This window comes from Hemitrygon akajei, chromosome 1 (genome assembly GCF_048418815.1).
Source record: "Hemitrygon akajei chromosome 1, sHemAka1.3, whole genome shotgun sequence".
NCBI classification, from domain to species: domain Eukaryota; kingdom Metazoa; phylum Chordata; class Chondrichthyes; order Myliobatiformes; family Dasyatidae; genus Hemitrygon; species Hemitrygon akajei.
In genome coordinates this window covers 164,124,265-164,150,645 of record NC_133124.1, presented here as the reverse complement: position 1 = coordinate 164,150,645, position 26,381 = coordinate 164,124,265, and the positions used below count along the sequence as shown (strand labels likewise).

General features: G+C 46.4%; 1 protein-coding gene and 1 long non-coding RNA gene across 2 annotated transcripts; both read left to right on the top strand.

Moving 5' to 3' along the window:
* Positions 1-1,772: 1,772 nt before the first annotated feature.
* dhrs4 (dehydrogenase/reductase (SDR family) member 4) lies at positions 1,773-6,980 on the top strand. The gene has a single exon (XM_073054039.1). The coding sequence runs from the start codon at positions 2,012-2,014 to the stop codon at positions 2,870-2,872; it is 861 nt and encodes a 286-aa protein (XP_072910140.1). The 5' UTR covers positions 1,773-2,011; the 3' UTR covers positions 2,873-6,980.
* A 13,697-nt stretch (positions 6,981-20,677) lies between these two features.
* Positions 20,678-22,999, top strand: LOC140731997 (uncharacterized). Its single transcript, XR_012099959.1, has 2 exons — positions 20,678-22,288; positions 22,450-22,999. It is a non-coding gene; the product is annotated as an uncharacterized lncRNA (long non-coding RNA).
* The last annotated feature ends 3,382 nt before the right edge of the window (positions 23,000-26,381 follow it).

The following is a 26,381-nucleotide window of genomic DNA, read 5'->3' as shown; positions in this document are numbered from 1 at the left end:
TTGCTTCAGCAGTCTGAGGTACCCACCTGCTTCTAGCAGGCCTCAAATACACCGGGGCCCAAGAGGAAGGTGGAAACCTGCCAGCAGCACTTCCATCGACACTGATGGAGTGTTTTGAGAGGTTGAAGATGAAACATATCAACTCCCACCGGAGAAGCGATTCTTACTCACTTCAATTTGCCCACCAGCACAACAGGTCCACAGCAGCTCTTCACTCAATCCGGAAACATCCGGACAGCAAAGGTACATATATCAGGATGCCCTTAATCGACTACAGCTCAGCATTCAAACCACCATCCCCTCTAATCAATAAGCTTCTAGACCTTGGCCTCAATACCTCCTTATACAATTGCATCCTCGATTGGCTCATTTGTAGATCCCAGCCAGTTCGGATTGGCAAAACCATCTCCTCCACATTCACCATCAGCACGGGTGCACCACAAGGCTGTGTGCTCAGCCCCTGCTCTACTCACTTTGCGTTTAAGACTGCGTAGCTAGGCGCAGTCCTAACGCCACATTCAGGTTTGCAGACAACACCACTGTTGTAGGCCGTATCAAAGGAGATTGAAAATCTGGCTGAGTGGAGCCACATCAACAACCTCTTCCCGAAGGTCAGCAAGACCAAGGAGATGGTTATTGAGTTCAGGAGGAGGAAATTGGAGGTCACGAGCCACTCCTCATTGGGGGCTCAGAGGTGAAGAAGGCCACCAACATTAAATTCCTCAGTGTAGACGACCTGTCCTGGACCCCAGCACATCAGTGCAGTTACGAGGAAAGCATGGCAGCCCCTCTGCTTAGAAGTTTATGACAATTTGACATAGCATCGAGAACTTTGACAGTCTTCAATAGATAAATGGTAGAGAGTATATTGACTGGCTTTCTCAAAGCCTGGTATGACCTCCAATGCCCTTGAATGCGAAATCCTACAAAAAGTAGCTGATACAAGCCAGTCCATCACAGATAAAACACCCCCCCCCCCCACCACTGAGCAAATCTACGCAGGGAAGAGGCATCCATCAACTGGGACCCCCACCACCCAGGTCCTGCTCGCTTCTGGCTCCTGCCATCAGGCAGAAGGTACAGGAGTCTCGGGACTCACACCACCAGGTTCAGGAACAGTTAACACCCCTCAACCAGCAGGCTCTTGAACCAAAGGGGCTAACTTCACTCAACCTCAATTACTCCAAGACTGAACTGTTCCCACAACCTATGGATTTCCCTTCAAGCACTCCACATGTTCTCAATATTTATTATTATTCCCTTTTTTCTTCAGTATATGAACAGTTCTTGTCCCTGACACTCTGATTGTCTACTCTATTGGGTGCAGTCCTACACTGATTGTGTTGTGGTTATTGGACTTTTTGACTATGTCCACAAGAAATCGAATCTCATGCCTTTGATAATAAACTTGCTTTGAAGTAGAATCAGTGAAAAGCCACACACAAAAATGAACAAAGAGCCAAAAGTCAACAAACTCTGCAAATGCAAAGAAGAAAAAATATACAAAGGTAACAACAAATAGGCAGTAGATACCTGAGCTGGAGGGCCCTTGGAATCGAGTCCACAGGTTGAGGGAACAGGTCAGTGTTGGGGTTATCCCGACTGGTTCAGGAGCCTGATGTTCCTGACCCTGCTGGTGTGGGTCTTGGGGCTCCCGTACCCGTTCCTGATGTGAACAGAGAGCATGGCCGGTTTCATCGGCTCTCAGCTTTTGTCCCTTTGTCACGGGTGGAGAGGAGGTCACGTGAGCCAGGAAATCATGGACGCGAGAGATTCTGCGTGTGCTGGAAATCCAGAGAACACACAAAACGCTGGCAGAGCTCAGTGTCCATTACACTCACTCCTGCGTGGATTCTGCCTGACCCGCGGCGTGTTGTGAAGCGCTGCGGGTCTGGACGCGGTGGACAGTCCGGCCACAGCACGGGGCATTGGTGGGGTAAAGCAGTCCGCTATGAACTGGGGTAGTTAGCGCTGTGACTGCGGGGGCAGTGAGTGCATTAGGACCGGATGGATGTTCGGGCTGCAGGCGGAGCCGGACTCGGCGCATCCGGGGAGGGGCGGGGCGGGTCGCGCCGACAGTCATTGCCGCAGCTTCCAGCCGCCCTCTCGGACTCGAACCATGCTGCTGGGCAAAGTGGCTCTGGTGACGGCCTCAAGCCAGGGGATCGGGCTGGCGGTGGCCCGGCGCCTGGCGCAGGACGGCGCCCATGTGATGATCAGCAGCCGCAAGGGCAAGAAAGTGGAGGAGGCGGTGTCGCGGCTGCGGGCCGAGGGCCTGTCCGTCTCGGGTACCGTCTGCCACGTCGGGAAGGGCGCGGAGCGGGAGTCGCTGGTGGCCGAGACGGTCGGCCGGTTCGGGGGCGTCGACATCCTGGTGTCCAACGCTGCCGTCAACCCCTTCGCCGGCCGCACCTTGGACTGCCCGGAGAGCGCCTGGGACAAGATCCTGGACATCAACGTGAAATCGGCCGCCCTGCTGGCGCAGCTGGTGGTGCCCCACATGGAGAGGCGAGGAGGCGGCTCCATCGTGCTGGTCAGCTCCGTGGCCGGCTACCGGCCCTTACCCATGCTGGGCCCCTACTCGGTCAGCAAGACGGCTCTGCTGGCCCTGACCAAGGTGCTGGCCACCGAGCTGGCCCCGCTCAACATCAGGGTCAACTGCCTGGCTCCCGGCATCATCAAGACCCGCTTCAGCGCGAGCATGTGGGAGAGCGAGGGCCCGCGGCAGGCGGCCACGGAGATGATCGACATGCGGCGGCTGGGAGAGGCCGAGGACTGCGCCGGGGCTGTCTCTTTCCTCTGCTCGCCTGACGCCTCCTACATCACGGGGGAGACCATTAACGTGAGCGGCGGCATCCAGTGCCGGCTCTGAGGTGGCCAACACCGGGCCCCCTGCGCCACCCACACCACAGCGAGCCCCGAGGTGCTCTTCAGGATTTGGTACCATTTCCCACACAGTCAATGTTTGTTGTGCCTCAGGAAGACCAGGATTGGCAGGAAGCCAGGCCTCTTGAACCTCGCCCTGTTATGCAGTATTTACACAGGCCTCTCTCCTCTCAAAACATACCCCAATGCCCTCAAATTTATCACCCTGCTCTATAAACACTTCCAGAGATTAACACAGTCTGGGGTCAAGAAATCTGCTGACTCACCACCCTTCCTTCACTGGATGGTTTTTCAACACATTCCTGTATTAACCCCCAATCGCCTAGTCTTGCATCCCTGACCCTTCTGCCCTCTCCACATTACAACCCAATCAGAACAAGGCAGAACGACGAGGTATCCCCTCCTTGGGGCAACGTGACACCAGCGATGCTCTCTTCTGAGGGAAAGGATCGACCGAGACTATCTGGATGATGAATACATTCCAGATTCCAAGCACCGAAAAAATATCAAGTGAAGTTCCAGAATGAATTCGGACAATGTGAAAAGTGATTCATGAGATATGTACACATCGGTGGTGTCCTCCTCCTTCAAAGAACAGTGTTTCCCTTCCTCCATTAATTATTCTGCCCTCGCCCACATCTCCTCCGTTTCACCAACACCCACAGACAATCCATCTTCCCGCCACCTTAACACTGTAAGAGTTTCTCTTGTCCTTACCCACCACAACGTTGCCTCTGTGTTGAATATTTCATCCCCACAACCTCCAAAGGAAGGTAAATATACCCTTACCTTCCCCCCCCCACTGCTTGCCACAGGGATCGCTCTATCTGTGATTCTCCTGTCCGATTGTCCCTCCCCACTAATCCCCCTCCTGTCATCTACCTCTGCAAGCGGCCTACATGCTACACCAGCCGATTCACCTTCTCCTTCACCTCCGTTCACAGCCCCAAACAGTCCTTCCAGGTGAGGCAACACATCACCTGCGACTGTGCTGGGGTCATTTACTGTGTCCGGTGCTCCCAATGTGGCCTCCTCTTCATTCATGAGATCATGTAAATTGGGGGCTGCTTTCATTGAGAGCTTCATTCCATTGCCCAAAAGTGGAACCTCCCAGTGGCCAGGAATTTTAATTTCAATTCCCACTCACATCCCGTTATTTCAGTCCACGGCCGCCTCGTGTGCCAAGATGAGGCCACTCTCAGGGTGGAGGTGCAACAGCTTACATTCTGTCTGGATAGCCTCCGACCGGTTGGCATGAATATCGATACCTCCTTCCGGTTTTAAAAAAACTCCCTCCCCCTCCCCCTTCTTTTATTTCCCACGCTGGCCTTTTACCTCTTCTCCCCGCCTATCATTTGCCCTTTGGCCCACACACAAGTACAATGACGAAGAAAGCACGGCAACACCTCTGTTTCCTGAGAAGTTTGGAAAGATTCGGCATGACATCTAAAACTTTGACAAACTTCTATTGATGTGTGATGGAGAGAGAATATTGACTGGCTGCATCACAGCCTGGTATGGAAACATTTACGCACTTGAATGGAAAGTCTTACAAAACTATTGGATGCGGCCTAGTCCATCACAGGTAAACCCCTCTCCACAACTGAGCACATCTACATGGAGTGTGGTCGCAGGAAAGCAACTTCCATCATCAGGTACCCTCACCTCACAGGACAGGCTCTCTTCTTTCTGCTGCCAACAGGAACCTCAGGACTGGCACCAACAGGTTCAGAAACAGTTATTACCCCTCAGCCATCAGGGTCTTGAACCAGAGGGAATAACTTCACTACATTTCACTTGCCCCATCACTGAACTATTCCCACAACCTGTGGACTCACTTTCAGGAACTCTTCATTTGATGCTCTCAATACCTATTGCTTATTTATTTATTATATTGTCCGATATTTACGCAGCTTTTTGTCTTCCGCGCTGTGGTTGTCTGCTTTATTGGATGCAGTCTTTCATCGATCCTATTATATTTATCGTATTTCCTGACTATGCCCAGCAAACGAATCTCGTACATGATGACAGATAATGAAGTTTCTATGAATTTGAAGATAAAATCAATGAAAAGCAACACACAAGACTGGGAAACAAAAGTCAACAATTTGCAAATACAAATGGAAAAAAAAAACAACAATAATAAGAAATAAGCAGTAGATATGTGAGTTGTAGAGTCCTTGAAGGTGAGTCCATAGGTCATGGGAGCAGTTCAGTGTCGGGGTGAGTGAAGTTATGCCTGATGGTTGAGGGATCACTGTTCCTGAATTTGCTGGTGTGGGCCTTAAGCCTCCTGTACCCGTTCCTGATGCGAAAAAGAGAACATGGCCTGGATGGTGGTGGTCCTTGATGATGGATGCGTTGGCTCTCAGCTTTTGATTCTGCCCACCCGGGCAAGTGAAGCTGTCACCTGATATGACATCAGCGAGCGTGTTTATCATGTTGCAGCACGGGTGGAGATGAGGCCATGTGAAGGGCTGATTCGTTGACAGAGTACTCTGCAGATACTGGAAATCCAGAGAACACACACAAAATGCTGGAGGAACTCAGCAAGTCGGCCGGCATCCATGTAGATGAAGGGTCCCAACCCAAAATGTCGACTGTTTACAGCTCCACGGATGCCGTCTGACTTGCTGAGGTCCACCAGCTCCGACATTTTGTCCGTGCTTTATGTGAAATGGTGCAAGTCTGGGCTGGGGATCTGATGTGTCACCAGTGGTCGTCTGGTCATACGATGTGGTCAACAGCTGCAACAGTCTGACTTAGGAACAGAGCGGGACGCTTTGTCCTCGCTGCCTCTGTATTGGCATTTGGCGGGGTTACGTAACAAGGCCAGAAACCGGTTTGCTGGGGGCGGAGTTGTCCTAATTCCTGCTTTACCATCGGTGCCAATGTCGGTCGGATGCTGTTACAGTTCGGGATTAGGAAGGCCTGCGATTAAATTATAGAAAGCAGGGGCGAGAGGAAGGCAATATAATTTTGTTTGAGTTTTTTATTTGGACAGTCTATGCAGGTGAGTGCCGGTAAGGTATATTCGGGCTGCTATGAGACAGAGAATGGGATCCCACAAGACAGTATTTGTAGCCCTTTGTTGTTTAATATTATGATTAATGATACTTTCTCTGAGATAGGTACTAAGGTGGGTAAGTCACTTTTTGCAAATCAAGGAGCTTTCTGGATTAGAGGTAGAAATTTCAATTTAACTATATATAGGATGCAATTAGTGATTAATGAGGTCGAAACTATGGGCAAATAGATCAGAATTTAAGCTTCCAGAGGGTAAAATGCAAATTTTGTGTTATACAAAGAGGATCATAGCCCTGCATTTAATATGAAATTATACAGTCAAACTCAGGAAGAAGGGTCAGTGGTAAGATTTCTTACCGTGTGGCTGGGTAGTCTGACATGGAAGCCCCATATCAGTAAAATAATTGATAAATTATTAAATATACTCGGGTTTCTTTGTGGGTATTCTTGGGGTGCTGCACGAAAATCTTCATTGACCATTTGTATTGGGTTAATTAGATCTGTACTTGATGGCTGTGTGGCTTATGGATCAGCTTCATCTTCAAATTTAAAACATTTGGACGTGATACAAGCTCAGGCTTTGAAACTGTGTTGTGGTGCAATAAAAACATCTCCTGTTTCAACGTTACTGGTTGAAATGGGACAATTACCCTTACAGTTGCAGAGAGTTAAGTTGTTAACATACTGGGTTAATTTGAGGGGCAAAGAAGTAAACATCCTGTTAGAAGTACGTTGGAGGACTGTTGGCAACACCACGAGGAGAGTGTTTTTTGTTTTGGGTGGCTGGGAATATGGGTTTGCTGGATAATGCAATATGGTTTCTCAGTAACCCCGCCTTGGTTCAGTCCAATAAATTTAGTTGATTTTAGGTTGCGTGATTTAATGAGGTCTCAGGATTCTGATGTGTCTGAGAGTCTGTTGGTTCATTAGTATGTTAAAGAAAATAATTATGATATGTTAGCCATTTTTACAGACGGATGAAAAGATAATTAACTAGGAATGTTGGTGTGGCTATGTTTGTGCCTGAATTACAGATAACAATAAAGAAACTTACCATTTTATAAGTATATACAGCATGATTGGTTGGCATCATTTTGGGCTTACATTGGGTGCAGGAAATACTTCTTCAGTTGTGATTTCTTCAGATTCTTTTTTGGTTTTGATTAGTTTTAAAACAGATCATTCTAGCAGTAGGTCAGGTTTACTGCCGGAAGCTCTTCAAACTTTATTTCATATTCAAAATACTGGTCCTCTATTTGTGGGTGTTGAGGGGAATGAGCGGGCTGATTATTTGGCTAAAAAAGCCATTAAAAGTTCAACTGTGGATGACGAGCTTCCACTTGCCAAATCAGAAGCTGAGGGGCTGGTGAGGATTAAAGTTTGAGGGATTATGCCAAGCCATTGTGGGATAGTAAGCACAAGGCAAGAAACTTTTATAGAATACGTAAAACTGTTGGGTTGATGGGAGAAGAGGGTAAATCAAGAAAGGAAGAAATTATATCAACTCAATTTATAATTGGGCATACTATGCTTAGTTATTCCTCATGTCTTGTTGGAAAACATCACTCTGAGGTGTGTAGGTTTTGCCATCATTCCGAAACAGTTGAACACATTCTATTACAATGTGAATCATGGAAGGTTGAAGGAAAGCCAATGCAGGCTGCACTACTGTCTTTGGGGGTTGATAGTTTTCATTTAAAAACTTAAATATTAAGTTATGTAAGTGACTTTAATTCACACTATTGTGTTTCATTATTTACAATCTTTAGGGCTTCTGGGGGTAATTCTGCTTTCTACTCTCTACACCACACTCCAGTCCACTTGGTGGCGGTAATGCACCTTTAAGTTGGACTGACAACAGTCATTAAAAGTCAGAAGAAGAAGCAAAGGATGTTCGGGCAAATGGCAGAAAAGTTTGGCCTCAGCGTGTCCGGGGTGGGACATGCTGCCTATCTATTGCCGCGGGGCAACTGCGTGACTTCCAGTCGGCTTTTTGAACTCGGGCTATGCGGCTGGGGCAGGTGGTTCTGGAGATGGCGTCCAGCCAGAGAAGCAGGCCAGCAGTGGCGCGGCCCCGAGCCCAGAACAGAACATACGCGATGATCAGCAGCCGCAAGGGCAAGAACGCGGAGGAGCTCGCGCTGCGGGCGGATGGCCTGCCCGTCATCTGCCACACGGATAAGGGCGCGGAGCAGGGGTCGCCGTTTCGGGGGCATTGACATCCTGGAGTTCATCGCTGACCCGTTGACCGTTCTTTGCCCGATTGTCTGGAACAAGGTCCTGGACATCAAAGTCAATCAAACCACAAACGAGAGATGCTGGAAATCCGAGCAACAAGTCAGCCGCCCCACTGGCACAGCTGGTGATGTCCCAAATGCAGAGGCGAGGGGATGGCTCCATCATCTTGGTCAGCCCCATGGCCCTCCTGATGATGTCCCTGACCAGCGCTGCTGGCCCTGACCAAGGGACTAGCCATCAAAATGCCCCTCTCAACACCAGGGTCAACTACCCGGCTCCCGGCATCATCGAGACCCACTTCAGTGCGTACCAGATGGAGGATGAGGACCGCCAGCAGGCAGCCATGAAGATGATCGGTATGTGGTGCCTTGGAGAGGCAGTGGAGTGCGCCGGGATCATACCCTTCCTCTGCTCGCCTGACGCATCCTACATCACCGGGGGAGACCATTAACGTGAGGGGCAGTACTCAGTGTCGGCTCTGAGATCACCCCATTGCTTGAACACTTCTCTCTTCTGATCTTCCACTGCCAGAACTGCTACACCACGCACACCACAACGGGACGCGCGATGCTCTCCAGGACTTAGATTTGTCCCTCGTGGCACCTGTAGCACGGCAGTCAGCGTGTGACTGTTGCGTCCAAGAACACAGTAGCATCAGGCCGCCGGGCCGCTTCAGCCTCTCCCTGCCATTGGTCTGACCTGGCGTCACAGCTTCTCAGACCCTTCCACAATGCCCTCTAAACTCTCCCAGTCATCGTCCACACTGGGGTCGAGAAGTCTGGACATTCACCACCCTTCACTATTTTAAAACTTCTCTATTTACCCCACCCCCTGCTCTTGCAGCTTTGATCTCTCTGCTCTCTCCACGTTACACCTCAATCAGGCCACAGCAGGACGACTGTGGCCTCCTTGGGACAATGTGACACCAGAAATACTCTCTTCTGGGTAAAAAGGTCAACAGAAACTATCTGAACCACAAATACAATCCAAGAGTGGTATCGAGGTAACCAATAAATATCGTGGTATTTATTATCCAGAATAAATTTGGTCAACAGTGAAGAGTGATTCATGATGTACATCAGAGCTGTCCTCCTTCAAAGAACAGGGTTTCCCTTCCTGCCCTCACCCACATCTCCAATTCCCAAACATCTTCACTCACCCCACCGTCCGGCCACCTTCCATTGATAGATTTCCTCTGTCCTTACCCACCTCCACATGCGCCTCCTCATCCAACACGTCATCTAGAGGGAACCTACCATTAAACATACCTCGACTTCTCCCTGCTCTCCACTTTCTGCAGAGAATGCTGTCGCCGTGATTCCGTTGTCCATTCGACCCTCCCCACTCATCGTCCGTCACATCCCAGCAAGCAGCCTGCGTGGCACACCTCCAGTCAGGGCCCCGAATAGTCAGTTCAGGTGAGGCAACACATCACCTGCGAATCTGCCGAGGTCGTCCATACTTTTCTGGTCTCTCCAAATTTCTCATGCAGCCGCCTCTACATCGATGAGTCCCGTCATAAACTGGGGGGACCGTTTCATCCAGCACCTCTGCTGCATCCACCAAATGCAGAAGTTCCCAGTGGTCAAACGTTTTAATTTTAAATACCATTCTTGTTCTGTCATGTCAGTCGATAGCCTACTCCTGTACCACGATGAGGCCACTCTCAGGGTGCAGGAGGACCATCTGTGGTGAAGAAGGCAAATGCAATGTTGGGAATGATTTCAAGGGGAATGGAATATAAAGTCAAGGAGATAATGCTCAGACTTTATAACACACTAGTCAGGCCACACATGGAGTATTGTCAACAGTTTTAGCCCCTTATCTCAGAAAGGATGTGTTATCATTGGAGAGAGTCCAGCGGAGGTTTACGAGGATGATTCCCAGAATGAAGGCGTTAACACGGGTGGCCAACCTGTGGCACATTGGATGATTAGAAGTGGGACATTGCACCCCAGTGATAATAATAAAACAGTAAGCCTACTCATGCAAAAAGTAATAACCAAAAACCGATTTGTAGAAAACAAATCTATAACAGGAATTCAAGTAGCTTAGAGCTCAAAATGAGTTTTACTTCAGAATAAATCTAAAACTTCGAGATTAATTTTAGCAGTTTTATTATTTCGTTCACATATTTTGGTGAATGTTATCTTCTTTCACATTAATCTATGTTTAATTTTTTTTTAAATGTTCAATGAGTCAAACTAGGAAAGAAGGACGTTTGTTCTGAAGTCATTCCGTAACTGTTCAATACACGTTTGATACTTGTTTGATCCTGAGGCACCAGGCGTCTGCACCAGCGGTGCGTCGCAGGTTTTTGCCAGTCAGTTTACAATCGACACTCATGCACTACGGAGTTGTGCTTTGTTCATCCTTTGTGAACGTTTGCAGTTTTGTACTTTTTTGAAAATTAAGCCTTGTTTTTACATTCAGTTACCCATCACAGTGCAAAGGAAAAGCAGAAAGTGATAGTAAGTGTGAATTCAGTGAACAGTGGGAAAATGAGTCCTTATTTATAGCGGGTCCATCTGGAAAACCGTTGTGCATTGTTTGTGAAAATACTTTCTCACATAATGGAAAACATGATCTTAATAGACACTATAAAACACAACATCAGACTAAAATAGAAGGAAAACTGAAGCTAGTGCTTGGGTCTGAGTTACGGAAAGAATATGTGATTAAGAAAAAGGAAGAAATCAAAAGACAAAATGTATTTGATAAAAGTCACATTCAGGTAAGTAATGTTTATTTTTATATTAAATCAATATATCATGTAAAAATGCTAAATATGTCTATATGAACATATCTTTACAAGAATTGAATGGGGGTACAATAGTATGGCGCATCTGAACTCGTGTGTAAAAAAAAAATTGAGGCATGGAATGTAAAAGGTTGGCCACCCCTGCGTGAACGTATGAGGACGGTTTGACAGCTTTGGCCTGGAATCACTAGAATGTGTGGAGATCTCATTAAAAACTTACCGAATGTTGAAAGGACTGGATAGGGTAGATGTGGAGAGGATGTTTCCTATGGTGAAAGGACTGGGTAGGGTGGATGTGGAGACGATGTTTCCTATGGTGAAAGGACTGGATAGGGTGGATGTGGAGAGGATGTTTCCTATGGTGAAAGGACTGGATAGGGTAGATGTGGAGAGGATGTTTCCTATGGTGAAAGGACTGGGTAGGGTGGATGTGGAGACGATGTTTCCTATGGTGAAAGGACTGGATAGGGTGGATGTGGAGAGGATGTTTCCTATGGTGAAAGGACTGGATAGGGTAGATGTGGAGAGGATGTTTCCTATGGTGAAAGGACTGGATAGGGTAGATGTGGAGAGGATGTTTCCTATGGTGAAAGGACTGGATAGGGTAGATGTGGAGAGGATGTTTCCTATGGTGAAAGGACTGGATAGGGTAGATGTGGAGAGGATGTTTCCTATGGTGAAAGGACTGGATAGGGTAGATGTGGAGAGGATGTTTCCTATGGTGAAAGGACTGGATAGGGTGGATGTGGAGAGGATGTTTCCTATGGTGAAAGGACTGGGTAGGGTGGATGTGGAGAGGATGATTCCTATGGTGAAAGGACTGGGTAGGGTAGATGTGAAGAGGATGTTTCCTATGGTGAACGGACTGGATAGGGTGGATGTGGAGAGGATGTTTCCTATGGTGAAAGACTGGGTAGGGTGGATGTGGAGAGGATGTTTCCTATGGTGAAAGGACTGGATAGGGTAGATGTGGAGAGGATGTTTCCTATGGTGAAAGGACTGGGTAGGGTGGATGTGGAGAGGATGTTTCTTATGGTGAAAGGACTGGATAGGGTGGATGTGGAGAGGATGTTTCCTATGGTGAAAGGACTGGGTAGGGTGGATGTGGAGAGGATGTTTCCTATGGTGAAAGGACTGGATAGGGTAGATGTGGAGAGGATGTTTCCTATGGTGAAAGGACTGGATAGGGTAGATGTGGAGAGGATGTTTCCTATGGTGAAAGGACTGGATAGGGTGGATGTGGAGAGGATGTTTCCTATGGTGAAAGGACTGGGTAGGGTGGATGTGGAGAGGATGTTTCCTATGGTGAAAGGACTGGGTAGGGTGGATGTGGAGAGGATGTTTCCTATGGTGAAAGGACTGGATAGGGTGGATGTGGAGAGGATGTTTCCTATGGTGAAAGGACTGGGTAGGGTAGATGTGGAGAGGATGTTTCCTATGGTGAAAGGACTGGGTAGGGTGGATGTGGAGAGGATGTTTCCTATGGTGAAAGGACTGGGTAGGGTAGATGTGGAGAGGATGTTTCCTATGGTGAAAGGACTGGGTAGGGTGGACGTGGAGAGGATGTTTCCTATGGTGAAAGGACTGGATAGGGTGGATGTGGAGAGGATGTTTCCTATGGTGAAAGGACTGGATAGGGTGGATGTGGAGAGGATGTTTCCTATGGTGAAAGGACTGGATAGGGTAGATGTGGAGAGGATGTTTCCTATGGTGAAAGGACTGGATAGGGTGGATGTGGAGAGGATGTTTCCTATGGTGAAAGGACTGGATAGGGTAGATGTGGAGAGGATGTTTCCTATGGTGAAAGGACTGGGTAGGGTAGATGTGGAGAGGATGTTTCCTATGGTGAAAGGACTGGGTAGGGTGGACGTGGAGAGGATGTTTCCTATGGTGAAAGGACTGGATAGGGTGGATGTGGAGAGGATGTTTCCTGTGGTGAAAGGACTGGGTAGGGTGGAAGTGGAGAGGATGTTTCCTATGGTGAAAGGACTGGGTAGGGTGGATGTGGAGACGATGTTTCCTATGGTGAAAGGACTGGATAGGGTGGATGTGGAGAGGATGTTTCCTATGGTGAAAGGACTGGATAGGGTAGATGTGGAGAGGATGTTTCCTATGGTGAAAGGATTGGATAGGGTAGATGTGGAGAGGATGTTTCCTATGGTGAAATGACTGGATAGGGTAGATGTGGAGAGGATGTTTCCTATGGTGAAAGGACTGGGTAGGGTGGATGTGGAGAGGATGTTTCCTATGGTGAAAGGACTGGATAGGGTAGATGTGGAGAGGATGTTTCCTATGGTGAAAGGACTGGATAGGGTAGATGTGGAGAGGATGTTTCCTATGGTGAAAGGACTGGGTAGGGTGGATGTGGAGAGGATGTTTCCTATGGTGAAAGGACTGGGTAGGGTAGATGTGGAGAGGATGTTTCCTATGGTGAAAGGACTGGGTAGGGTGGATGTGGAGAGGATGTTTCCTATGGTGAAAGGACTGGGTAGGGTAGATGTGGAGAGGATGTTTCCTATGGTGAAAGACTGGGTAGGGTGGATGTGGAGAGGATGTTTCCTATGGTGAAAGGACTGGATAGGGTAGATGTGGAGAGGATGTTTCCTATGGTGAAAGGACTGGGTAGGGTGGATGTGGAGAGGATGTTTCTTATGGTGAAAGGACTGGATAGGGTGGATGTGGAGAGGATGTTTCCTATGGTGAAAGGACTGGGTAGGGTGGATGTGGAGAGGATGTTTCCTATGGTGAAAGGACTGGATAGGGTAGATGTGGAGAGGATGTTTCCTATGGTGAAAGGACTGGATAGGGTAGATGTGGAGAGGATGTTTCCTATGGTGAAAGGACTGGATAGGGTGGATGTGGAGAGGATGTTTCCTATGGTGAAAGGACTGGGTAGGGTGGATGTGGAGAGGATGTTTCCTATGGTGAAAGGACTGGGTAGGGTGGATGTGGAGAGGATGTTTCCTATGGTGAAAGGACTGGATAGGGTGGATGTGGAGAGGATGTTTCCTATGGTGAAAGGACTGGGTAGGGTAGATGTGGAGAGGATGTTTCCTATGGTGAAAGGACTGGGTAGGGTGGATGTGGAGAGGATGTTTCCTATGGTGAAAGGACTGGGTAGGGTAGATGTGGAGAGGATGTTTCCTATGGTGAAAGGACTGGGTAGGGTGGACGTGGAGAGGATGTTTCCTATGGTGAAAGGACTGGATAGGGTGGATGTGGAGAGGATGTTTCCTATGGTGAAAGGACTGGATAGGGTGGATGTGGAGAGGATGTTTCCTATGGTGAAAGGACTGGATAGGGTAGATGTGGAGAGGATGTTTCCTATGGTGAAAGGACTGGATAGGGTGGATGTGGAGAGGATGTTTCCTATGGTGAAAGGACTGGATAGGGTAGATGTGGAGAGGATGTTTCCTATGGTGAAAGGACTGGGTAGGGTAGATGTGGAGAGGATGTTTCCTATGGTGAAAGGACTGGGTAGGGTGGACGTGGAGAGGATGTTTCCTATGGTGAAAGGACTGGATAGGGTGGATGTGGAGAGGATGTTTCCTGTGGTGAAAGGACTGGGTAGGGTGGAAGTGGAGAGGATGTTTCCTGTGGTGAAAGGACTGGGTAGGGTGGAAGTGGAGAGGATGTTTCCTATGGTGAAAGGACTGGGTAGGGTGGATGTGGAGACGATGTTTCCTATGGTGAAAGGACTGGATAGGGTGGATGTGGAGAGGATGTTTCCTATGGTGAAAGGACTGGATAGGGTAGATGTGGAGAGGATGTTTCCTATGGTGAAAGGATTGGATAGGGTAGATGTGGAGAGGATGTTTCCTATGGTGAAAGGACTGGATAGGGTAGATGTGGAGAGGATGTTTCCTATGGTGAAAGGACTGGGTAGGGTGGATGTGGAGAGGATGTTTCCTATGGTGAAAGGACTGGATAGGGTAGATGTGGAGAGGATGTTTCCTATGGTGAAAGGACTGGATAGGGTAGATGTGGAGAGGATGTTTCCTATGGTGAAAGGACTGGGTAGGGTGGATGTGGAGAGGATGTTTCCTATGGTGAAAGGACTGGGTAGGGTAGATGTGGAGAGGATGTTTCCTATGGTGAAAGGACTGGGTAGGGTGGATGTGGAGAGGATGTTTCCTATGGTGAAAGGACTGGGTAGGGTAGATGTGGAGAGGATGTTTCCTATGGTGAAAGGACTGGGTAGGGTGGATGTGGAGAGGATGTTTCCTATGGTGAAAGGACTGGGTAGGGTGGATGTGGAGAGGATGTTTCCTATGGTGAAAGGACTGGGTAGGGTGGATGTGGAGAGGATGTTTCCTATGGTGAAAGGACTGGGTAGGGTAGATGTGGAGAGGATGTTTCCTATGGTGAAAGGACTGGGTAGGGTGGATGTGGAGAGGATGTTTCCTATGGTGAAAGGACTGGGTAGGGTGGATGTGGAGAGGATGTTTCCTATGGTGAAAGGACTGGGTAGGGTGGATGTGGAGAGGATGTTTCCTATGGTGGGGGCATCTAGAACATGAGGGCACAGCCTCAAAATTGAGGGGCGACCTTTTAGAACAGAGGATGGGAGACGGAGTGGTGAATCTGCGGAATGCTCTGCCACAGACTGCAGTGGAGTTCATGTCCCTGGTTACATTTAAGGCAAAAGTTGTTCATAGACACATAGAAAACCTAGAGCTCAATACCGGCCCTTTGGCCCACAAAGCTGTGCTGAACATGTCCCTACCTTAGAAATTACCTAGGGCTACCCATAGCCCTCTACTTTTCTAAGCTCCATGTACCTATCCAGGAGTCTCTTAAAAGACCCAATCGTTTCCGCCTCCACCTCTGTCGTCGGCAGCCCATTCCGTGCACTCACATTGACAGTGATGAAATGCTTTGAGAAATTGGTCATGACTAGACTGAACTCCTGCCTCAGCAAGGACCTGGACCCATTGCAATTTGCCAATCACCACAGTAGGGCAACGGCAGATGCAATCTCAATTGCTGTCTATACGGCCTTAGACCACCTGGACAATACAAACACCTGTGTCAGGATGCTGTTCATCGACTATAGCTCAGCATTTAATACCATCATTCCCACAATCCTGATTGAGTAGCTACAGAACCTGGGCCTCTGTACCTCCCTCTGCAATTGGATCCTCGACTTCCTAACTGGAAGACCACAATCTGTGTGGATTGGTGATAACATCTCCTCCTCATTGACAATCAACATTGGTGCACCTCAGGGGTGTGTGTTTAGCCCACTGCATTACTCTCTATGTACACATGACTGTGTGGCTAGGCATAGCTCAAATACCATCTATAAATTTGCTGATGGTACAACCATTGTTGGTAGAATCTCAGGTGGTGAAGAGAGGGCGTACAGCAGTGAGATACGCCAACTAGTGGAGTGGTGTCACAGCAACAACCTGGCATTCAACATCAGTAAGACAAAAGAGCTGAGTGTGGACTTCAGGAAGGGTAAGTCAAAGAAACACATACCAATCCTCACAGAGGGATCAGAAGTGGAGAGAGTGAGCAGTTTCAAGTTCCTGGGTGTCAAGATCTCTGAGGATCTAACCTGGTCCCAACAGATCGATGCAGCTATAAAGAAGACAAGACAGCGGCTATACTTCATTAGGAGTTTGAAGAAATTTGGCATGTCAACAAATACACTCGAAAACTTCTATAGATGTACCGTGGAGAGCATTCTGACAAGCTGCATCACTGTCTGGTATGGGGGGGGAGGAGTGTTGCTACTGCACAGGACTAAAAGAAGCTGCAGAGGAATGTGAATCTAGTCAGTGTAGCGGTGTGCTACACGCAACGCTAAAATAACGACACGGAGTCAGTAAACTGCAATCAAAGTTAATTTTATTTGAACTTCACAGCCTTGCTTTAAAGCCTCTCTCATCCCGCCCTCCCCGGGCGCGGATGGTCCAAGAGACACGTACTCACAAACCCCCGCAGGCTTTTCTCCCTTTGTTACGGACCTGGCCTTTGTGCCTGCATGCTGGCTAATTGTGAGCCGGTTCAAGTGTGCTAGGAAGTGGGTCGCCACATCAGCTCCATTTTGAGTACTCAGTGCCATCCTGATAAATATATCTTGTGATAACCTGCCCCTCAAATATCTCCCACTAATTCCCACGTTATGCAAAATATAAATGATAGATTTTTTAAAAAACAGTAAATTTTGGCTGATGACAACCTACAAAGTTACATAGATACTATTGATAACCCATGGGTGAAAATGGAAAACTATTACAAAACAATACAAACTTGCGGGAGATATTGCAATTCTTAAATGGTGTGTATATGACTTGGATTTTACACCAAATAAATTGGATGCTAGATTTAAGGACTGGACAGCTAAAGGAATAACAGTTCTTTGCAATATAAAACTGTTCTGTTTTAAAAAGTTTAAAGAGAAACACCTATTAGAAAAACAAGATTTTTATCGGTATTTGCAGATGCGACAGTGTGTTCGTTGGAGGGTTAAAAATGTAACCAAGGCAAGTACATGTTTGATAGAACTATTTAGAAAAGCATATAATTCAGATAACGGTAGTAAAATCATTTCAAGCGTGTGTAAGGGTTTGTCAAATCTTAAAACACATTCGACTTCATACATTGAAACAAAATGGGAGAAGGAAGGAGGGATAATTATATCTGAGGAAGAATGGACAATAATATGGAGGTATCAATGGAAGTATAACAGTTCACAGAAATGGAGAGAGTTCAGGTGGAAAAACTTGATGAGATATTTTATTACACCCTCTCAGAAATCCCATTATGATAGTAACCTCCCTGTTTGCTGGAGAAATTGTGGAAATCGAAATACAAACTATTATCATATTTTCAGGGATTGCCCTGTTATCAAAAACTATTGGAGAGGGATACACAGTGCCCTACAAGACATCTTTAAATGTGACATACCCTTAGAGAGTAAGACCATATATTTTGGATATATACCTCAAGGGTGGTTGAAAAGAGATAAATATTTAATGAATATACTGTTGGTGGCTGGTAAAAAGACTCTTACCAGGAAATGGTTAACACAGGAGAGCCCAACTTTAAATGCATGGATGGAAATTACAATGGACATTTACAAAATGGAGAAGATAACAGCATCTGTTAATCATAAGCTGGAACAATTTGATTCATACTGGGAAAAATGGTTTAACTACATAATGCCTCATAGGCCTGATTTTATTCTCACAAATCAATGAATCTGTTGTAAAAAAGATCACTCCCTACTTGTACATAGTTCTTTCCTTTTGCTTGTTTTTTTTTTCTTTCCACTCTTCTCTATAAGTGTATACCTCAGATAAATACTATGTGGAGATTTCTGACAAATATGAATATATGATATATATGTACAATGTCTGAAATACATCTTATGGAAATGTTTGATGATGAACTTCAATAAAAAAATAAATTACAAAACAGTATACACTTAAACTGCAGAGTATGTATTCTGCAATCTTCCACTTAGGTGTACTCATAACGCCTGTTGAACTCATAATGCTGTATCCCCTTGCATTTAAAACTGTTACACCAAGGTTACAGTCTCATCCTTAAAACTGCTCACAGACATACTCTATTGATTCCGAGGGAAATTGGGTGTCTGCTTACAGACACAAATGCATCTGTTTCCACGCAGTTCCCCAAATGAGTGTACACACACTTCACTGGCATCCCAAACGGTCAGTAACCACCCTTTGCAATTGGAGGCCCCGTCTCACCAAATTAACACCCAAAAGTTTAGTCTCTTCCGTAAACGCACATGCACGCACATACACCAGACTACCTTTATATCCGCTACTTCAGCTCTCTGCCGTGTTTGTGATACCTCAAAATCCCATAGTCACCGATCCAAGTGTGAGTGTTAATTTTAAAAGTACTGAGTAAGATTGCTGGGATTGCAATGGGTCATGAAGGTTTCCCGGGCGAGCCCCAAAATGTTGTAAAGTGAACAAAGTCACTGGAGCTCATGGATAACGAAACGAGCAGCAGGCATCATATTGGACACTCTTGGATGAAGAGGCATGTTCGACCCAATATTACTGGCATTTTATATGCTAAAGGTCAAAGGTAACAGCAGGACAATTCTATAGTTATATCTACAACACTTCCTTTGAATTACATGTAATTTTCACACACCTCCTTCTTTGCACTCCTACCACCCAAAATTGATGTTAATCGGCATTGTCTGGTTTGAAATCAACTGCTGTCCACAGCTCCGGGATAACTACTGTTCAGAGCTGCATTTTAAATGTAATCCACATTCATGTCTGAAGAATGATTGCTGTTGGACTCCAGAATATGCCCTTACAGGTGACATGCCAAATCTCTTCAAAGTCCTAATCCCTTCGGTCTCTGCAATCACACACATTAGCGGCAGCAACTCACTAAGACTCCTTAGATAGCACCTTCCAAACTCAGCTCCTCTCCCAGCTGGAAGGATGAGGGCAGCAAAATCAGGGGGCAAAACCACCCCCTGGAAGGTGCAAACTACAAACCACACATTTGGAAATTCCTTCACTGCCTCTGGGTAAAATTCCTGGGAACACCCTCCCTAACAGCACTACAGAAATACCCACTCCTCAAGGACTGCTACAGTTTAAGAATCAGAATCGTGCTTCTTGGCGTTGGATGCTGCCTTCCTGAGGCACCACTATCTGAAGATGCCCTCAATGGTGGGAAAGCCTGCCCCTGCGATGGAGCTGGGTGAGCCTGCAACACTCGCATACTTTTGCTATCCTGTGTCTCCATACCAGGTAGAGGAAGAAGCCAGAATAAGAAGTTGGGATGAGGGAGGAGTACAAACTGGCAGTTGATAGGTGAGACCAGGGGAGGGAGAGGGAATGATGTGAGAAATTGGGAAGAGATAGGCTTGAGATAACCTCCCTCCTCCTTTTCCATTCTTCATTCTGGTTCCTCTCTCACCTTTTCTCTTCTCCTCACCTGCCCATCAACTCCCTCTGGTGCCCTTCTCCTTCCCTTTCTTCCAATGTCCACTGCCCTCGCCTACCAGATTCTTTCTTCAGCCCACTAATCACTGGGAAGGGGAAGATGATTCCATCATTGAGGACACTAACCATCCAGGACATGCCCTCTTCTCGTCACTGCTGTCAGGGAGAAGATTGATTCAGGAACAGCTTCTTCCCCACACTATCAGATCTCTGAACAGTCATGAACCCATGAATATGTCTTCATTATATTTTATGTTGCACTATTTAATTATTTTGTGATTTATAGTAATTTACCCACGATTGTGTGGCTAGGCACAGACAAACACCATCTATAATGACACCTGATGACACCACTGCTGTTGTCAGACTATCAGATGGTGACGAGGAGGCGCACAGAAGTGAGATAGATCAGCTGGTTGAGTTCAGTGTCAGTAAGACCAAGGCATAGATTCAGGAAGGGAACACACACCAGTCCACACTGAGGGGTCGAAGGTAGAAAGGGTGAGCAGATTCAAGTTCCTGTTGTCAACATCTCCAGAGGGTCTATCCTGGCCTACCATACTGATGCAATCATGAAGAAGGCACACCAATGGCTACATTTCATTACCAGTGCGAGAAGATTGAATATGTCACCAAAGGCTCTAGCAAATTCCTACAGAAGTACAGTGGAGAGTAACCTGACTGGTCGCATCGCCGTCTGCCATGGAGAAAACACTGCACGGGATTGGAAGAGGCTGCTGTGGTTTCTGCATTCAGCCAGTTCCACCACAGGCACAACCTCTTCCCACCATCATGGACATCTTCAAAAGGCAGTGACTCAAGAAGGCCGCATCCCTCACAAAGGACACTTAACACTCACCCGGTACTCCTCCTCCACCCTTTTCTCATTGCTACCATCAAGGAGGGGTACAGGACACACACTCAACGTTTCAGGAGCAGTTTCTTTCCCTCTGCCATCGGATTACTGAATGGTACATGAACACCAACTCTCTTTTCTGCACTATTTTACATTTTTCTGATTGTTTGTCTTTGCACTGTACTGCTGCGCAAAACAACTGTTACATCGATAGTCGGTGATTCTGATCCCACTCACCGGCTCAATGGGCTGCAGTATGGCGATACGCCAGTAGATGGCGTCCAAGCCCACACAATGGCCGGCGGGAGCGAGTCAGTTAGGTTTAATCGAAGCATTCTGGAAATGCGAAATCCTTTCAAATTTATACTCGATACCTCGCACATTCGCGATTTATGGAAAATACAGCAAGGAAATTAGCCCTTCGGGCCAGCCAGACCCCGATTACCACGGAGCCCACCCAAATAATCCCAATTTCCCGCGCTTGGCATACGTCCCTCAAGACCCACCCCTTCATGTACCTATCCAAGTGTTACCCGCCTCAGCCTCAGCCACTCCCTCTGGACTTCTGAACACCCACGAACCCGTGAATTATACTTCACCATTCCTTTCTAGCACTGTTTACTTATTTTGCAATTCAGAGTGATTTTAAATCTTTGCACTCTACTCCTACCGCAAAACAACAAATCCCACGCTATTTAAGAGAGGGAAGTGAACCTGATTCTGGTCAATTAATCGATTGCGAGGAGTGCTGAGAGTACTATCGGGGTCTCTCTTCCAACAATCACAGATATTTTCATCAGGAGCGCTGTGCACACGGGGCCCTTAGCATTGTCAATGATCCCACCACCAGAACTCTCTCTGACCCCCACCATCAGACAGGAGGTACTGTAGTATTAAAAACAAGAGCTGTTAGGATGGGAAACCGCTTCTTACGCCAGGCTGTGAGACTGCTGAACTCCCTGCCACCCACGTATAAAGGTTATATGGTATGAAGCGCCAGAAGCGTAATACTGTTTACTTTTCAACTTGAATCGTATATGCGCCTCGTTATTGGTTAACTTATTTGTGGTGATGTTACTTTATGCGTTACGTGTGTGGGTTGTAATACTGTACTCTTGTTTTTGCACCTTGGTCCGGTGGAAGGTTGTTTCATTTGTCGACCTACTTGTGTACGGTTGAATGACAAGAAACTGAACTTAAACTTGAGGTTAGTGTAACCCAAGTTTATTAAACTCAAAGCTGTAATTTTAGAGTTCCATCAAATTAACAGAAAGAACTCGGGGGGGGGGGAATAGCTATGCAAGAACGAGGCGTGGACAAGCGACAGACACGCAGCAAAATATAGAAACTAACAAAAGATATAAACTGTTAAAAGTGGAATTAGTATCTCTGCCCTATTAACCGGAAATTCTCAGGGTGAACCCTAGCGGAGAGACGATATCGATTTATTTAAGCTCGGACTATGAGGAGCGCCAGCTGCAGGAGACGATAGCGGCGGAGACTGGAGTCCAACGTTTCTACCCTGTCATCGGAAATTAGTTCTGTTACATACCAAGGGATTTGGTGAGTTAAAAGTTTTATTGTTCCCAGTGTATAACTTGTGTGTTGTAACTGAGATGGCAATGTAATACTGAGTTATTGTGAAATTGAAAACAGAACGCATATAAGCGTTTACAGATTGTAATCCTGTTGTATACTAATCAGGTTGTGTTTTTGTGTGAAAGCGTTGTGAACTGACCGTCTGAGGATGACCCACCATTTCAACCCACGAACCAAGCAGCAAGGTGGTAAGCCAACCAGCGCCGGAACTCAACGCTTCAGAACGTAGAGGATTTCATATAATTTCATTTCTCATTTGAAGGGTCTGAATTTGATTTTCGGGAAGTTCTGATTATTTGGAAAGCACTCTGATAAGTTGCTGAATGAGATTTAGTTTGCTCAGAAGTTGCGATGTTGGAGAACTTGTCATGAGAGGAATCTGGGGGGTTGGTTTTGAATTTATACACATATTGATCTGAAACTGAAGCTTACTCAAAAATAGGAATTCAATTAGTTTCAAATGTTCGTCTGTAAAACTTTAAGTGAGGAATAACACTAGATCCAATCACTTAGAGAAATTCTAATGAATCTCACTGATTCTAACTGAAAAGGAATTTGGTTTTCATTGATATCAGAGGTTTGGAACCTAAGCCACAATGTTGGAATTTTGAGTTGTTCTTACTCAGATGAACATTTTGTATACATTGCTATTTTTATAAACAAAACTTACCTCCAGACGTGTGTGGTTTCTAATTCACTGCATCTGTTCGATACCTAGAGCTTCTGATAGCTCACTAACACCTGATGTGACATGGAAACATAGAAAACCTACGGCACAATACAGGCCCTTCGGCCCACAATGCTGTGCTGAACATATACTTACTTTAGAAATTACCTAAGGTTACTCAGAGTCCTCCATTTTTCTAAGCTCCATGTACCTGTCCATCCACAGGTCTCTTAAAAGATCCCATCGTATCCACCTCCACCACCGTCACCATCGGCCCATTCCACTCTGCATAAAAAAACTTATCCCGGTCATCTCCTCTGTACCTACTTCCAAGCACCTTAAAACTGTGCCCTCTTGTGTTAGCCTTTTCAGCCCTGGGAAAAAGCCTCTGACTATCCACATGATCAATGCCTCTCATCATCTTATACACCTTTATCAGGTCACCTCTCATCCTCCGCCACTCCAAGGAGTAAAGGCCAAGTTCACGCAACCTATTCTCAGAAGGCATGCTCCCCAATCCAGGCAACATGCTTGTAAATCTCCTCTGCACCCTTTCTATAGTTTGCACATCCTTCCTGTAGTGAGACGACCAGAACTGAGCACAGTACTCCAAAGTAGGTACCGACCACAGTCCATAATATAGCTGTAACATTACCACTATGCTGTAACATTGTGCTCCTAAACACAATCCCACAGTTAATGAAGGCCAGTGCCTTCTCAACCATAGAGTCAACCTGTGCAGCAGCTTTGAGTGTCCTTTGGACTTGAACTCCAAGATCCCTCTGATCCTCCACACTGCCAAGAGTCTTACCATTAATACTATATTCTGCCATCATATTTGACCGACCGAAATAAACCATCTCACACTTATCTGGGTTGAACTCCATCTGCCACTTCTCAGCACAGATTTGCATCTTATTGATGTCCCGCTGTAACCTCTGACAGCCCTCCACACTATCCACAACACCCCCAACCTTTGTGTCATCAGCAAATTTACTAACCCATCCCTCCACTTCCTCATCCAGGTCATTTATAAAAATTACGAAGAGTAAGGGTCCCAGAACAGATCCCTGAGGCACCCCACTGGTCACCGACCTCCATGCAGAATATGACCCGTCTACAACCACTCTTTGCCTTCTGTGGGCAAGCCAGTTCTGGATCCACAAAGCAATGTCCCCTTGGATCCCATGCCTCCGTACTTTCTCAATAAACCTTGCATGGGGTACCTTAACAAATGCCTTGCTGAAATCCATATACACTACATCTACTGCTCAACCTTCATCAATATTTTTAGTCACATCCTCAAAGAAATCTATCAGCCTTGTAAGGCACGACCTGCCCTTTACAAAGCCATGCTGACTACTCCTAATCATATTATGCCACTCCAAATGTTATTGCTTGTCTCCCGGATAAGGAGATGCCCTGGCTTTGTAAGGATCAAACTCGGAGTATTGCGAGCAGTTTTGGGCCCTATATCTAAGAGAGGATGCACTGGCATTGGAGAGGATCCAGAGTAGGATGATCCTGGGAATGAAAGGGTTAACATATGGGTTGCACTGATGGTCCTGGGCCTGTACTTGCTGGAGTTCGGAAGAAAGGGGGAGGGTGGTCTCATTGACATCTATCGAATACTGAATGGACTAGATAGAGTGGATGTAGAGAGGATGTTTCCTTTGGTGGGAGGAATCTAGGACTAGAGGTAACAGGCTCAGAAAAGAAAGGCAGCCATTTAGAACAGAGATGAGGAGGAATTTCTTCAGCCAGAGCCTGTGGAATTCATTGTCACAGACAGCTGTGGAGACTAAGTCATTGGGGGTATTTAAAGCAGAGATTGACAGGTTCTTGATTAGTAAGGGCATCAAAGCTAACAGGGTGAAGGCAGGAGAATGGGGTTGAGAGATCAAAAAAATCAGCCATGATGGAGTGGCAAAGCAGACTCGATGGGCCAAATGGCCTAATTCTGCTTCCATGTTTGATAGTCTCTGATGGTATTCCTGGGTCATTGTCCCCTGAATCAGGCAGCTCCAGGTTATATCGGATCATGAACAGATATTATCCTTATAAACCTGTATTGATTCTTCATCCTTATCCCACAATTGACATCTGACTTGGACATGATCTCCAATTTAGCAGATTATCATTACTGAGCACATCTACATTGCAGAAAGCAGCATCTATCATCAAGGACTCACCCCCCCACCACCCAGGACATGCCGTCCTCTCACTGCTGCCATCAGAAAGAAGGTACAGGAGCCTCAGATCCACACCACCGAGTTCAGAAACAGTTACCACCAACCTCAACCATCAGCCTCTTGAATCAGAGGAGGTAACCACTGAACTACCTGTTCCTACAACTTATGGACTCACTTTCAAGGACACTTCATCTCGTGTTTTCAATATTTATTATTTATTTCTATATTAATTTTATTATTATTTCTTTGTTCCCTTTATCTGTGTATTTGCTGTTTGTTGTGTTTTGCACATTGGCTGTTCTCGGTCCTGTTGGGGGTGGTTTCTCATTGATTCTAGTGTTTGCCCACCACCCAACTGCCCGCCATTGAGAACATCTACCATAAACGCTACCTGGGCAGGGTGAAAAGCATTATGAAGGATGCATCTCACCCTAACCATGGACTTTCTACTCTCCTCCCATCCGGTAGGCGCTACAGGAGCCTCCGCTCCCACACCACCAGGCACAGGAAGAGCTACTTCCCTGAGGCTGTGACCCTGCTGAACCTCGCGTCACAGCACTAAGCAGTATTGCACCCATATTGTACTGTCTCAGTACTTTTATATTTGTGTGCTGTAGCACTTACTTTTTATTTGCAGTTATTTTGTAAATAACACTATTCTTCGCGTTTCTGGTTAGATGCTAACTGCATTTCATTGGCTTTGTATCTGTACTCAGCACAATGACAATAAAGTTGAATCTAATCTAATCTTTACTGTTGGGGGTGGTTTAAACTAATATGTCAGGGGGATGGGAACCAGTATGATAGAGCTGAGGATGAGCCAGCAGGTTTGCAAGTAGATGATGGATGTAACATGAATGTAAGGAAGGACAAGCCAGTGATTGGGTACAAATGCAGACCGAGCAAAGAGTTAAACTGTACCACAGAGACAAAATTCAAAAGGGTGAAGAGTACAGGACTAAAGATGCTGTACTTAAATGCATGTAACATTCAGAATAAGGTGGATGAACTGCTGGTGTAATTAGAGATTGGTCGGTATGATGTGGGCATCACTGAGTTGTGGCTGAAAGAAGGCCACAGTTAGGAGCTTAACATCAAAGGATAAACTTTATATCAAAAGGACAGGCAGGAAGGCATAGGCAGTGGTGTGGCTCTGTTGTTAAAGAGAATTACTTCTTTAGAAAGAGATGACATAGGG